At 29.2% G+C, this 16,599-nt stretch overlaps 1 protein-coding gene across 5 annotated transcripts; it reads left to right on the top strand.

Annotated features, from left to right (window-relative positions):
* Positions 1 to 6,657: 6,657 nt before the first annotated feature.
* LOC114400695 (probable inactive receptor kinase At5g10020) lies at positions 6,658 to 11,949 on the top strand. Of its 5 annotated transcripts, none has more exons than XM_028363312.1 (5): positions 6,658 to 6,973; positions 7,374 to 8,268; positions 9,405 to 10,928; positions 11,035 to 11,617; positions 11,735 to 11,949. In XM_028363312.1, exons 2-5 carry the CDS (start codon positions 7,386 to 7,388, stop codon positions 11,751 to 11,753), a joined length of 3,009 nt encoding a protein of 1,002 aa, XP_028219113.1. In that variant the 5' UTR covers positions 6,658 to 6,973; positions 7,374 to 7,385; the 3' UTR covers positions 11,754 to 11,949. The 5 variants fall into 5 exon arrangements, with proteins under 5 accessions (XP_028219113.1, XP_028219105.1, XP_028219097.1 ...); XM_028363304.1 differs by having other exon boundaries at positions 7,361 to 8,268; XM_028363296.1 differs by having other exon boundaries at positions 7,352 to 8,268.
* Positions 11,950 to 16,599: the final 4,650 nt, after the last annotated feature.

The following is a 16,599-nucleotide window of genomic DNA, read 5'->3' as shown; positions in this document are numbered from 1 at the left end:
GATAAATCTCATCTTGAAAATACCAAAGTGTAATCAATGTTTTCTTTCTTAACAGTGAAAATAACTTATAAAACTATAGTACAAAAATGAAAATTGAAAAAAATAAATAAAATGAACAAATATATATCTCTCCCTTTCTTCTCGGGGAGTTTGCTTATATATATAGCCTCTCATTGCTAAAAGATTTAAAAAATGGAAACCATTCACTGAAGACTTTGGCGCTGCCAATAATTTAGAGACGTGGTTGACTTGGTTTTATGTTTCTTAAATCTAAATTATTGGTGAAAACTATAAGGGTCAAGCTGACTATATAGTATATTTATAAATTAAATTCTGGCTAATAGTTAACGATCTGAATCTGATGTAGGTAGCACACTAAGCAAGAAAAACCTAGCTAGGATCCCCCAGCCACTGCTTTTGCTTAGTTTTGCTTTGTCTTAAATACAAAGGAAGACAGCGGCATAGCTGGCCATATGCATGCCTTTTCTTGTGTTGCATCCATGTTGGACTACAGAACCACAAAAAGATAGGTAATTGCACCAGAATTGTGTGTACATGTGCGATACCTTATCTTTTCGAAAATAGCAATGTGATTCTGTGCCACAGTTTCTTCACTTATCACTTACTATTTGACAGTTTTACAATATGATCAAGAAACAACTTGAAGCCTAATTGTTTAATTAGAAATTAAAGAGTGAATAGTGTATGCATGTAACCAATATTATACTTTCATTTGATCATGTCTTCAACTGATTAATATTTTAGATTTGATAAAAAGTTAGATTTTGAATATGGTTTAAGGGAATAAAATAGATAATTAATGTTCAATGTTCTTTTTTTATTATTGCATGGTGTACAAATCTTGCGTTTTCTCTTTCTTTTCATGCGATATGATTTGATTGTATACGGGTTAAAGTATGATCAACTTGTACTATGTTTTCTAATAAAACCGTTTATAAAAAAACATGATAAGTTATAATAGTTAACTTCAAAATTATGAGTATAATTGTTATGTGTTATCAATATAAAAATTTTACATTATCAACCCAGGTAGAAGTGTTCATTGATATAATTTTTAAAAATAAGTATGATAAAAACTAATAATTTTATTATATATAATAATTTATAATTAAATAACTATGGAAAAAATATTTTATACTATTAATACATTACATACACTATTTATTCAAAAAAGTTATCTATTATAATTTCTAATTGGTTTATTGTATTTTTTTTAATATAGCTAGAGATCATTAAACTCATTTGAAAATGATGAGGGGGTGTGGATAAAAGAAATCAAACTTTCACTGATCAAGCTTTTTACTCAATTATTGAAGCCACGTGGTAGAATTTAACATAAACAAATTGAAGTGGGGTCTGCTATAGTACCATATCTGCTTTTCTACACAATATGACAACAGGAACTTTCACATGTCACAATTGTAGATTAAGCACTCATGCAGTCCACCTTTCCCTAGCTAGTGGCAGCATCTCAGCTTAAATTCGATCATATAGATGTTGATATATATGGCAACTCCATCAAGTGTAAAGTCTTTCAATATAAAATAAAATACTATGTAATTTCTTTTCTTTCACCTTTTTTAAGTTACCAGTGGCTGATATGCTCGTCCTTTTCTTTTCACCTAAACTATATATCTTTAAAAGTTTTCTGCATGGCATCAAAATATTATATATGTAGATTCCAAAAGCGTCAAATAAGTCAGTTCTTTAGAGAGACCTCTTGTCAACAGCAGTTGCTTCTAGATTGATGTCAAAGATTGGCTATTGGTTAATACCAAATGGAAAGGAGATAAAAGTTACGTAGTTTAAAAGGTTTCATGTGAATTCCATGTTTTCTTTTAGTGACATCCTGATTTAAGCATCTATCTGTTAAGACTAAGACTTGGGAGTTTACAATCTTTTCAGTTATCCATAGTTTTTTTACCTTTAAATAATAATAAAGAGTTTGAAAATTTAAGTCACCAACTTCACAGACTTTTTTTTCTTTCGATCTTTTTTTTTTCTCGATAAAGTTGTAACTAGTGCTTACTAATTAATTTTATATATGTCATGTTGAAGTGGGATGCATATAACTACAAGCCAAATGAAATTATTGGGGGAAACGATTTCTAGAAAAAAAAAGGAAATTTTGAAATAATTGAATTAAAAAAAGGAGCACTTTATCAAAACCCTCTAGAAAAGTTTAAGAAAAGAAATAAAAGAATGTGAGCTTTGTTTTGTAGCTCCACAAGATGCAACCCACCAACGCTCTAGTTTTTTCAATTATTATATTGCATCTGAAATCTTGAATAAGAAGAAGTTGAAGGAGATTTTTTTTTTATTTAAAAAAAACAAAGTTGAAAAGATAGTTAGGTATAATTGAACGAGAAAAAGAGAATAAGTTGAAGAGAGGGAAAGCATAGCGGAATATTACTAGAAGCCGAAAAACAAGAATGCCTATGGTCCTATGCTTTTGAATTTTGATGCTGCAAAATTATACAAGTATAAAAATGTTATTGTATAAAAAAATTTACAATAAAGTAAGAGAGAGAAAAGAAAAGGAAAATAAAAATAGAAAATATAATTTATAATCTAACAGAAAGAGAAAAATATTATTTATCATAAAAAAAATTGTTGTACGAATAACACTACTTATAACTAAATAAGATGCCAACTAAGCTAGCTGTTCAAATAAACCAATATTCTGAAGTATAATATGCGAAGAAACATGCGCAATTTAAATTGTATTTTTTTTCTTGATTTTGTGTAGTGTACTATAACTAGATTAGAGTAGCTAGTATTTAGAGCAGTAGAATTTTTATTGATCAATCTTAGTCTTAAATTATACATTTAACTACACCAGACTTATTCTATATAAAAGTTTATTATTAAAAAGCTACATTGATACATTTATGGATATTATAAAATATGAATCTGATGTAATTAGATTATATAATTTAAGGTTAAGATGGGCTAACAAAGATTTTACTGTTACAAATACTAAAGAAGATCCGCACTTCATTTAGTCACGTCTCTATCATTAATTCACTGTTAATATCACGAATTACATATTACCATCAATGTCCTAGTCAAAAGGATACTAATAAAATATCAAAAATGATATAATATTAAATAATACAGGATATGTATAGATAACTGCATTTGGCGAACAAGCTGATTTTTGAAGATTATCAATTTTCTGTAATAGAAGTTATTAACAAGATTAAATTTCTTATGTATAAACAAGTGCACCTGTTCCATTTGTTTTAGCATCTTGATATAGGTCTTCTTGTATTAGGAAGACTTTTGATTTTCTTTAACGGCAGGGTATGTCCCGTTTATTATTGTATCATTTTGGGTTTAATATAATTTACATTTTTTCCCAAAAATAATACAGGATATGTCATAATCATGGTAAGAAGGGAAGGAGTAAAAGAAGAAAAAAATAGTGTTCCCCCTTTTCTTGTGTGACTGGAAATTGATGATGTGAGTGTTCCGATCAAGATTGGGACTGGGCCCAGGCCCAGTAAGATGAAGATTACCGGGCTAGGTTTGTTTTTGGTTTGGGCAATGAGAGTGGCATTGTGGTTAAAAACTTAAAATTAGAATTGAGTTTAATGTCTTAGGTAGGGCATCACAGTGGAAAAAGAAAGCCTGAAAGATCTGGATAATTTGCATTAATCATAGTTGTACACCCAAAAACTTTGAAGTTTCTAATTAAATTAAGCAATTGAGCAATTGATTAGGATTTGTGTTTGGAATATCTAAGGACATCTACAGTGGAATGATCTAGTCTTCCAGAACTTGATTAATCAAAGTTTAAATATCCATTGTTGGTAGATGACTTAACAATTAGTGTTCAATAATGTTTTGAACAAAAATATCTTCAAAAAAAGATAGTTATGAAAAATAAAACATAAATGTATAAATGATAACGTAACATGGAAAATCCTTAATGCTTATCAACACTCATGTGTCATAATGTGGGTCGTTGGGTCTGAAAATGAAAGCTATCCGGAGTTTATTTTATGGCAGCCAATTTTCTATGAGATGGAGTCGAGATTTGACATTTGATAGCAGTGAGTTACAATGGAGTTAATTTTAAAATTCAGTGGGTCCCATGACTGTCTTTTTTCTTTTCTTTTGTGCTCTTAATGCAAAACGGAACAATATTTTTTTTTCCAACTCACTTGTAAATTTTGGGCCTGTAAAATGATATTTTTAATCTAACAATCTTACTTTTTTTTTTTTACTCTATTTCTCATATATTTTTCTTAAACTAAATAATTCATCATTCTACTTTATTTTGGTTATATTTTTCTTTTCTTTAATTATATCTCTATTCAATTTTCATCTATTTTTTTCCCCTTCAAACCAAACATACCGCCAAGTTATCTCTCGGAATTTCCATGCACAATACAAAACACACGTATAAGGGACGTGAAAATGTGAACAACTTTTTTATGCTTCGGCGATGTTGAGAGAAAAGATCTTGATGCACTTTTTTTAATTTTTTCCAAACACACTTTTAATCATTGCATATTTGCATTACTTGGTTCTCGAGTGCTTGGCTGATATTTTTTAGAAACTACTACTACAAGTTCTTGAACTCTATACTTATTGGGCCGATATCACCTGATAATTTTGGACCATTTTAGACATTGGTTGGCCCAGAACACGAGAACTATATAATATTATAAAATAAAATAAAATAAAAATATTAAATGTATTTTGATTTATAATTTTATTTTCGTTTAAAAAATATTAATTTAGACTATCAATTACAAAATAAAAATTCTGCTCATATTATTTTTCTCTTTAAAATTCAACTCTAAACATCCTCGTAAAATCTTTGTCTTCTTTGGGGGAGTCAAGAGTGGAAGATCAAAATTCTGGGGAAAAAAAAGGTTACATTTTTGTCATGCTCATCATTAAGCTGTGCCTACCAACTAATTGAAATATGATGGTGGTTTGAGTAGCTTTCGAATGTGTTGAAAACGTTGTAACAAGCGTGAATCTATTCTCGATTGCAAGGGATGTCTTCGTGCTAGAAAAATATGGCTCCGAATATGTCTATCCGCTAAACTACTAAAGACTAAGTATTATTCGTTTGTTATTAAGATCAAATGGATTTTAGAGAAAATGGACCATACATATATTATTTACCTATTAATTTTCATTAAAAAAAGAAGAGCAAATTATGTTAACACCTTTGAGATTTTTTCTAATTACGCACAACACCTCTTCAAAGTTCTGTTCTAATGTCGAAAAATCCAGTCTGTCCTGCTCCTAGTGGAAGCTTATGCTCAACATTCTCCAATTATTCAAGTTGTTGCTTCACCTGCAACAATGTTTATAAAATTTAATTAGGCATTTTTTCAAGATCTTTCATGAATTTCGTATGTGTATGGTCCAAGGAGAGATAGATTGCTCATGGAAAGAACATTTATAAAAAATATATAAATTGATTTTAGTTTATGTGAGAAACTCAATTCATTTTTCAACTTATAAATACCTTTTTTTTTTTTTTTTACTGAAACATGTTTATATCATTTCATTATTATAAAGCAACTAAAGGAATTCCATAATTAAATGTATAAAGACTTGGAAAAAATAGAATCACTCTTGCTAATTCATAGTCAAACTTATTGACTTATCTCTTGACAAAACCTATAACAAAGATTCGATTGTGAAAAACAATACTCCTACACTTTTCAATTAAGGATCCCAACTCCAAAACATCATTAGAAGGTCTTCAACATATAAATACCTATGAAAGAGTTTATCCAATTATAACTTCAATTAATATTTCTAAGAAATCATTTGAATCATTACTTATTGTTTCAGAAAGTAAGTTTTTGTAAGTTTCTCTTGAAATATTTTTATTAAACATATTTTATAATCCAATATCAAGTTTTGATTATTTATTTAATCAAACAAACAAATCCATTGAAGATTTTAGTAATACCTCAATTCAATTAGACTCATAAAATGGTTAGCGTTGAAAATGGCAGGACGCGCTTTTGCATTGGGTCCTTAGGAAGATACTAGTTGTAAAAAATAGAAAGTCGTGGTAAAATAGAAGGTTTCGGCGTGTTTGGACTTGTGTTGCACAACTAATAATTACTTATGCGTTATCTATAAAAAAAATTAGATGAAATGCGAAGCTTCGGAGGCAGAACCAAACTCACCTGTAAAGTCAAAGGTGCTGCCAACGAGGTCATATATAGTTGCTTTGTATCTTGGGACAACCCAGTGACGTCGTCTTGAAAAGTCTCTCTCACAAACATTTTTTTTTTACCTGAAAAATTATACCAGTGTTTTTACATCACGTAAACATCACTTTTCTCTTCTATTTTTTTTTTTTTTGCTGAATTCACTTTTCTTAATGCTGCTGAAAGTGATATATTATATTTTTTCTTTTAAGATTGATATTTGTACAAAGTAATTTTTGCCAAAAACATTAAATTATATTAATTGAAAATTATGAGTGTACACAGTGAAGTGATATATTATACAGCAGTACTTAAGACACTCTAAAGATAGAAAATGTGAAGAAAAGGAGATAAAATAACTAAAAAAGATGGTATAAAAAAGAAAAATAGGATATAGATATAAATTTTTTGTATATGATTTTACCAATGATGACATGATAAAACGGCAACCTACCTACCATGTTCTCAGTTAATGTTTCCTCACTCATCTTCTTCTCCTTCTATCACACTTTCTGCTACTACCCTTCTCTCAAAATCAAAACTTTCGCTTAATCATTTGCTTGCCACACTGCATTCCACCCTACTCAATCCTTTGTTCAGATTTATAGCCTCATCTTCTCAGAACCATTCGTTTTCTAACAGCAGAAACTTACAGGGGTTCCCTTGTTCCTTCTGAATTTGTTCTTCTACTTTCTTTGGTCAGCATTGTTGCTTCAGTTACGGCCCATTACTCAACTTCACTTCTTGTGAATTAGGAGGTAAGAATGCATCATTGTTTTGCTTTTTTGCCTTTCTTTTTTTTTTTGGGGGTGGGGGGTATGATTGGGCAGCAAGAAGGGTAGGTTTCTTGTTTAATAATTATTACAATTATTGTTGGTGATGAACCTAAGTTACTATTTTTCACTTTTTTTACTTTAGATTCGTAATTATAGAAACAAAAAGTGATATTCTGGTTGCACTGTTGACATGTTGGCCTATATATGATTGTGCATTACGTTATAGAACAATATGCTCTAAAATTACTCTCTTGCCTTAATTTTTTGTTGTACACTTGCCCCTTTGCTCTCACTTTCATTGTGTTACTTTCCCTCACATAATCATATGTATTTGTGTTGTTGATTGATGCTTGGATTAAGAGCTACTAGGAAAGGCATGCAGGCTATCTGGTTCATGCTATCGTTATTGGTGGCTATTGCATTGGGGAATTCAGATATTGATGCTCTCCTTGAATTCAAGAAGAGTATTCAGAATGACCCTTCTGGATTAGTAGTTAATTCTTGGGATTCCAGGTCTTTAGATTCCGATGGTTGTCCTAAGAACTGGTATGGGATAGTGTGTAGTGAAGGCAGTGTTTTATCAATCACTCTGGACAATGCTGGTTTGGTTGGTGAACTTAATTTTCTTGCGATTAATGGCCTTACAATGCTTCGCAATTTGTCAGCTGTCAACAACCAGTTCACAGGAGATCTCTTACACATTGCCACAATAGAGTCACTTGAATATCTTGATTTATCCCTCAACAAGTTTAATGGGCCGTTACTCTCTAACTTCGTTCAGTTGCGCAAGTTAGTATATCTGAATCTTTCTTCAAATGAACTTGGAGGTACTCTTCCTGTTGACTTTCACAAACTTGAGCAGTTGAAGTATTTAGATTTGCACATGAATAACTTCTTTGGGGATATTATGCATATATTTTATCCGATGGGCAGTGTGCTATATGTTGACTTAAGCAGCAATAGGTTTTCTGGTACACCGGATTTGGGACTTGCAGATGAGTCATTTCTCTCTTCAATTCAGTATTTAAATATTAGCCATAATTCCTTGAGTGGTGAGTTATTTGTTCATGATGGTATGCCATACCTTGACAATTTAGAGGTCTTTGATGCTAGTAATAATCAGTTAGAGGGCAATATACCTTCCTTCACGTTTGTGGTATCTCTTCGGATTCTTCGACTTGCATGCAACCAGTTGACTGGTTTACTGCCCGAAGCTCTATTGAAGGAAAGTTCAATGATGTTGTCTGAACTGGATCTTAGTCAAAACAAGCTTGAAGGTACCTTCTATGTTTTATGTGAAAATTGTAATGATATTCTTTCTTCAAAGTTAAAATTTATCCATTTGCTAGTCTACTCCCTATTTGTTGCTATCTGTTCTGCTGACTTATTAATAAATGAAGTTTTAGGTATGAAAAATTACTGCCAACACCCCATATCAAGCTGCTGTTTGGTTGCTGAAATATGAAACTGCAACTTTCATTCTGATGCATATTCTGCTATTTTAGTTATTTTAGATAAACGCTTTGGGGAATTTTCTTCTGTGGAATAAATAGATACTTTTCACACCCTCAATCATTTCTATGAACAAAGATTGTAGAGGAAAGTATGATATGGTCACCAAACTGAAATGAAAGTCTATTATTGATCAATATTGACTGAAATACAAATTATTTCATAAATTTCTTACCTGTATATGAAATAGTGGAGAACTCAAATTAAAGAAAATCTTATATTTGTCCAATTTGAAGTTTCTGTGCCATGGTTCAACCTATTGATGGATAAGTTATACTTCAAACATAATTCTGTATCCCAAATAAGTACTAATGAAGGCTGCATTGATTATAAAAGACAAAGTATATTAAAAACTTAACATAAGTATTTTGGTCACATATCATCAGCATCAGTCTAATATATTGATTTATGGAGTCAGTTTGAAATACAAAATTTGAAAAGGAAGAAAAGTAGTTGATGTTAAACCTTCTTAAGGGGATCTTCTGGATAGTATACAACCAGGTATGCAACTGTTAGCAGACCTTTAGATCTTTGCAGAAAATTCTTATGTGGTAATCTATATCCACAATGAAGTTGGTGTCCAGGTTATACCCATTTTTATGTATTCATCTGCTAATCCTTATAGAAGCCATTTAGTTTTTTTATATAGAAACATTGTAGAAACTGGGAAGTCCTTTCAAAATCTGTCCAAAAGTATGCTACATGTGACAAACAATCTATTCTGCCCGGAGAAATCTTGGTCTACTTTGTTCCCTTTATCTATCCCCAATTATTTAGCATTGACTTATTCATCAATTTTAGTCATAATATCATAAAATCACACATGACATGAGTTCAAAGTGTTATTCAATAAGTTTCTGCTTACCCTTCTCTTCTTTTACAATTTAAACTGTCTTTGTAGGTCCCATTGGAATTATTACCTCGGTGACTCTGAGGAAGCTTAATTTATCTTCAAACAAATTGTATGGCCCCTTACCTCTCAGGGTAGGCCACTGTTCCATCATAGATTTGAGTAACAACACACTATCAGGTAATTTCTCAAGGATCCGGTATTGGGGTAACTATGTGGAAGTTGTTCAGCTAAGTAGCAACTCATTGGGAGGAATGCTACCAAATGAAACTTCTCAATTTTTAAGGTTAACTTCACTTAAGGTATCCAATAACTCATTGGAGGGCTTTCTCCCACCAATTTTGGGAACATATCCAGAACTAGAAGAGATTGATCTTAGCCTCAACCAGCTCTCTGGGTTCCTCCTGCCAAGCTTTTTCACCTCAACCAAATTGATTAATCTTGATCTCTCCAACAATAAATTTTCTGGATCAATTCTTATTCAATTTCAACCTCCAAATAATCCAATAGTTTCTGCTGAAAATTGTAGTCTGGTGTTTCTTGATCTTTCACACAACAACTTGAGTGGGACTCTTCCTTCAAATATGAGTAGGCTTCACAATTTGGCATATCTCAATCTATGCAACAACCAATTGGTAGGTACTATTCCTGATGACCTTCCAGATGAGTTGAGAGTATTGAATGTATCCTTTAATAATCTTTCTGGTGTTGTACCAGAAAGCTTAAAGCAGTTTCCCGACTCTGCATTTCATCCAGGAAATACTATGCTGGTATTTCCACATTTGCAACCATCACCAAAAGATACTTCCAACCTAGGTTTGAGGGAACATCGGTTACAAAAAAAGTCTGCAACTAGGATTGCCCTGATTGCATGTTTGGTTGCTGGTGGTTTTGTGATGGCTTTTGTGGGTATAATAATTTATTATAAGGTTCATCATGAAAAAGAAAGGACTTCTAAACAAAATGAAGCAAGGGGCATCACCCAAGAGAGTACTTTCACATCAAATATAGAGGAACCTTATAGAAATTTGGAAGCATTACCACCTGCTCAAAGTGGGTCTTCTGATGATGCAAGAAACATTCATCCAGTGGGAAAGAAGCCAATAGATCTTGGCCCTTCTGAATTAGGTAAGAACGAGGAAGGAACATCTACCCCAATGTCTATTTTGTCTCCTTCAAATCCTTCATCTTCAAAAAGCTATCAGTTTGAGAATCCTGGTTCCCTCAAAGTCTCCTCTCCAGATAAACTGGTTGGAGACTTGCATATATTTGATGGATCCTTGGCGCTAACTGCGGAAGAACTTTCATGTGCTCCAGCAGAAGTTATTGGCAGGAGCTGTCATGGAACACTCTACAAAGCTACACTTGATTCTGGTCATGAATTGGCTGTCAAATGGTTAAGAGAAGGAATAACTAAAGGAAAAAAGGAGTTGGCTAGGGAAATAAAGAAACTTGGGACTATCAAGCATCCAAACCTGGTTTCTGTTCAGGGTTACTACTTGGGGCCAAAGGAACATGAGAAACTGATTATATCAAATTACATGAATGCACAATCTTTGGATATTTATCTCCATGGTAAGATTATGGTCTCATGCATGTTTTCTTGCAGCATGAAACCCAGGCTTTTAGTTGTAAATTGTAATACTTCTGTTTTATTTAGTTGTTTCAAATTTTTCTGCAGAGACAGATAAAGGAAATCTCCATCCTTTGTCTCTTGATGAAAGGCTCAGGGTGGCTGTAGAGGTGGCACAATGTCTGCATTTCTTACACGATGAGAAAGCCATACCTCATGGCAATCTCAAATCCACAAACATTTTGCTAGAAACTCCCAACAGAAATGTTCTCCTCACTGACTACACCCTGCACAGGATACTCACTGCAGCTGGTACTGCTGAGCAAGTTCTGAATGCCGGTGCACTCGGCTATCGGCCTCCCGAGTTTGCTAGATCAAGCAAACCATGCCCTTCCTTGACAAGTGATGTCTATGCATTTGGAGTGATCTTGTTAGAGCTCCTAACAGGAAGAAATTCTGGAGAAATAGTTTCTGGGATTCCAGGGGTGGTTGACCTCATTGACTGGGTGAGGTTCTTAGCCGAACAAAACCGTTCTAGCCAGTGCTTTGATAGGTCTCTAGTGGACAAGAACAATGGGGAAAGACCATCTAAAATTCTTGATGACATGCTAAAGGTGGCTCTTAGATGCATCCTTCCAGCATCTGATAGGCCTGACCTGAAAACTGTCTTTGGTGATCTCTCAACAATAAGGTAGAGTTGCTGATCATATCATATAACCTTAACCACTAACATCATCATCATCATTATCTATAGTTGTTTTTTTAAGTTGGTTTTCAAGTTTGTTGAATTTTGGTCCCTTGATGACAGCTCTCCACAGGCATTATAACAAGTCAGGATACGAAATGAAATTCTTTGTCAAAGGACATTCATTCTTTTCAACCCTTCAATGGGCAGGTTGTATATTCATGAATTTTGCAGTTTTGTTCGGTGTAATAATTGATATTTCTAGACGTTCGTTTTGCCATCACTGCAATCAATGGAATAATGCTATGATCCAAACCCATCGCCTCTTTTATTGCCTATTTTCTCTTCCTAGTGCTTTGGAAATGTTTTAAACATGTATATTGTCACAACCTTAGGAGGTGTTTGGTATTGGAAATTTATTTAGTTTCCAGTAATCTGAAGTTTAGGGACGTTAATTTCTCATGCTTGATATATAATATTAAAAGAACCTCAAAATATTGTTTTTCCAGGATTGTTTTTTGACGTATAATATATTAATATTGTTATAAAAAGAATATAACTTTCTTTCTCCCTCTAAAAAATTAAAAAGAATATAACTTTCTTCAATAAGGAAAAATTTAATGATGTAACAAGATTATAATATCCTCATTCCATTCAATATAAATTATTTCAATATTATAAATTTGAATTCTCATCATAAATGAGTATTTTGAAGAACAATTCTTCAACGGGAGTGATTTTTTTCTTCGTCGAAAGTGTTTTTAAGAGATAGTTTCATGAGTTATTCTCATTTTTTTATCCTTTGGTTTAGCATGGAGAAGGGGTCTTAATTAATCTCGAATTTGATTAGACAAGAAGTTAAATAAGATCTAATAAAAAATTATTTCCATGAATGATTAAATTTGGTTGTTATTCTTATGTTTAGTTGACTTATCGATATCATATAGATATAGAAAAATGTTGATTTAAATTTTTCTTTTTAAAAATATGTTCTATAAATTAATTTTTAAAGTTTTAATTAAATAATAAAATTGTGACATACTACTTTTGGTTCTTATTATAAGGAATAAGTGTAGTATATTTTTACACTACACTTGTTACTTATAAAAAAAGGCCAGGTAATACTATAAGAAAAAAAACTATTTATTTATATATTTGTATACTTATTATTTTAATAGCATTAAATTTTACATAACATTTTTTTAGATCTTAAATAAATAATAAATTTGTGTCATACTATATAATTAAAATATTTTGTTTATTTATCTATATATATATATATATATATATATATAAGTATTACATTTATAATATTAAATATTACATTAATATTTATTCTCACTTTTATAGTTGACTTAATATTTAGATATAGAAAGTCTAGATTTTAATTTTACCTTTTTAAAATATATTCTGTAAAGTATTTAAAAAAAATATTAATTAAATAATAAAATTATGTCACTGTATAAGAAAAAACATTTTACTTGTTATTTGCATACTTATTATATTAATAAAATTACATGTTACATTAATATTTACTCTCAGGTTTAGTTGACTCCAAAATATATAGATATAGATATAGGTATAAGAAAATGTAGGTTTGAATTTTTATTTTTCAAAATACATTCTATAAATAAATTTCTTTAAATATTAATTAAATAATAAAGTTGTGTCATTCTATATGAAAAATCTATTTATTTCCATTTTTGTATACTTTTTTCTCGGTCTAGTCTATATAAACTTATATATTAAGATGGAAATAAATTTAAATTTAAATTTTTATTTTTGAAAATACTTTTTATAAACTATTTTGTTTTTAAATTTTGACTAAATAATAAAATTGTGCCATACTATATAAGAAAAAATTTCTTTATATATAATATATATATTTGGATAAGTATAACATTTATAATATTAAATGTTATATTAATATTTATTTTCATGTTTAGTTGACTTAAGAATATATAGATATAGAAAATGTAGACTCGAATTTTCCTATTTCAAATATGTTTTATAGAGTATTTTTTAATATTAATTAAATAATGAAATCGTGTGTCTTTAAAATGTTCTTTTTAAAAATATGTTCTATTAACTAATATTTTTAAATATTAATTAAATTTTATATTTTCCTACTATATAAGAAAATTTAATTAATTTATATATTTTTATAAATATTACATTAATAGAATTAAATGATACCTATATTAATATTTATTTTCAAATCCAATTTACTAATATGTTCTATTAAATAATATTTTGAAAATTTCTTTTTACAGATATTCTTTATAAAGTGATATATTAATAATGATTAAAAACCAAAATTGTGTCATATTAATAATATTTTATGATGAAAATTTATTTATTCATATATTTGAATAAATTAATTACATCAAACTTTTTGAATGATGATAGATGAATATTTGGTCACTTAAAACACTTTGTTAGCACTCATAATCTTTTTATTTATCTATAGCTGAATTTTTTTATTATCGAGAAATGTTAATTATAAGTTAAGGTTAATAAGAGAGATTCAAATCATATTACCTTCTCTTTTTTTTATTTTTAACCACCAAAGTAACTTTATAATTTCAATAAGTGTAATTCATGGTAACATACACATTGAGTTTGCAATTAAAAAAATTTAGATTTGATTATCATCACAAAATACATTTTTAGAAAAATAAAAAATTTTAAGTATGATTAAGTGATGAAATAAAGATTAATCTCATATATGTGTCTAGAGTTTTTATGTATACCCATTATTTTTTCAACTTTTTTTAGATGTATTATCAATTAATGAACTTCTAAAGACACATAAACAAACAAGCCTTGAACCAATCCAACATACTACTACACACTCTTTGATTAAAAAAGAATCATTCAACACCTTGCTGGCCTGCAATCACGTACGTTTCCTTGCCACATTTATTAAGTAGAAGATGAAATTAAAAGAAATTATATGCTCAAACTAGAAGAAGTAATTAAACAACATAAATTTCAATATTCTGTTGCCAAAACCTAGCAATATATTAATAGCGTAAGAATTTGGTGCAAAGACAAATGGCTTATACAAAAAGTAAAGCATTGAAGGATTGAGGCCAATCCATACTAAACAAAACCGCGTCAGGCAAAGCGCCAACTAACTCGTGGACAAAACGAATCGGCAACAATCAGCATAGCTTGTGTTTACATGAAAATTAAGTGAACGCCAATCCCATTAAGGAAGGTGAAATATTCAGACCAAACACTCCTTTGACCGTGAGTCATCCCACATTGAACTCTACCCCATTTTCCCTACTTTGTTTATTAGTTATTATATTAATTTATATTTATATAGTATCATGTGCTTCTTCGAATAAGCATAGTATTGCTTCGGCCAAGTAATCTATTCGACATTCAGATATATCACTTAATATTTTTATATTTAATTTTGGTTTATATTTTAAATCTTTATAATATTGTATTAAATGGAAGATATAAATAAACTAAGTTTTAAGATAAATTTATTCTTATTCATCATTTTGAAATTTGTACTGAAATAATTTATTTTCATAATTTAAAAAATTATGTCTTAAATTTATTCCTATTTCATATAATTAAAATATATTAGTAATAATGAAAATATGTATGATTTTTTATGTATAAATTTTATTTATGTTTAAAAATATTTAAACAAGAAATTTACTAATTGAATGTAATTTCTTTAGAATTGATAATATTTGTTAGACTTTAAATTAATTCAGTATTCATGCAATTTTTTAACAAAATGAATATCAGAATTAAATTTTTTAACAGCTCACAGTTCTTATTAATTAATTTTGTGAGATTTAAAAAATGCTCCATATGGGTAACTGTGAGTCATCTATAATTAATTACTAGTAACAATTAGCAATGATTCCAACGTGCAATGCAACATTTGATGATCCGGTGTGTTCTTTTTGACTACTGTCGTAATAAAAAACTTTTTGACTTAATTTAATTTTGAAAAGTCGCTTAATATATTTTAAAACTATACTAATATTATCTAAAACTATTATAAATAAAATAATCTTATTTGATGTGATTTCTTTTTCTAATCAATTTTACTTTTAATTATTATAAACCACCGCTGTAGTATTTTATTTTAGATTTAATTATTGTTTTAGTTTCTGAATTTTGATAAATTATTTTTTTAGTCTTTGATATAATAAATTGATATTTTATGTTAGTTTTTAATATTTTTTGATGATTTTTTTAGTATTTTATGATAATTTTAAAATATAAATTATAAATGAATTAACATTATGACTTAATTTGGACAATCAATCTATTTTCTTGCCAAATTAGTTTCAACAAATTTTAAAATAAATATGAAAATTAATCTTTGATATTAAAATTAGTTTTAAACAACATTTAATTGTTCAGTCTTTTAAGTTGGGATGTGTGATTTTTTAATTCCTAAAATTTAGAATTACTTTTTTTCTTAAATTTTAAAAAATTATTCTTTTTAGTTTCTAGTATAATAAATTGATACTTTATTGATATTTTTAGTTTTTATAAAATAGTTTTTATTTTTAACCGCTTTCATTTTAAAATTGCTATAATACTAAAAAAATCGTCATAAAATACTAAAAATTGTTATAAAATATTAATTTATTGTGTCAAAAACTAAAAAAACAAATTATTAAAATTCAGAAACTAAAAAAATATTTTTAAATTTCAAGGATTAACAAAACATATTCCCTAAATTTAAAAATTAAAACAATAATTAAATCTTTATTTTAACTTCCAAGAATAATTACTTCTTTCAAAGTTACACCAAACTACATGGTAACTATTAGGTCGGAACATAAAGTGTTTTTTGTGCACTAGTAAATAATAAATACAATATATTTTAAACTTTTAATTAACTTTATTTTTTTATTTATAATTAATCTCTAAAAAAAATATACACTAAACCGCGTGACTACTACATTACAACGCGTAAACCGTTTGCTTCTTATATAGTCATA

This window comes from Glycine soja, chromosome 2, assembly GCF_004193775.1.
Source record: "Glycine soja cultivar W05 chromosome 2, ASM419377v2, whole genome shotgun sequence".
Taxonomy (NCBI): Eukaryota; Viridiplantae; Streptophyta; class Magnoliopsida; order Fabales; family Fabaceae; genus Glycine; species Glycine soja.
This window is presented reverse-complemented; position numbering and strand designations above follow the sequence as displayed.

Bases quoted from the DNA above. Each gene is read 5' to 3' on its own strand.
- LOC114400695 (XM_028363277.1), top strand. From the start codon at position 7,338: ATGCTTGGATTAAGAGCTACTAGGAAAGGCATGCAGGCTATCTGGTTC. The intron at 8,269-9,404 runs GTACCTTCTATG...CTGTCTTTGTAG, and splicing joins TAGTCAAAACAAGCTTGAAG to GTCCCATTGGAATTATTACC. The intron at 10,929-11,034 runs GTAAGATTATGG...ATTTTTCTGCAG, and splicing joins TTTGGATATTTATCTCCATG to AGACAGATAAAGGAAATCTC.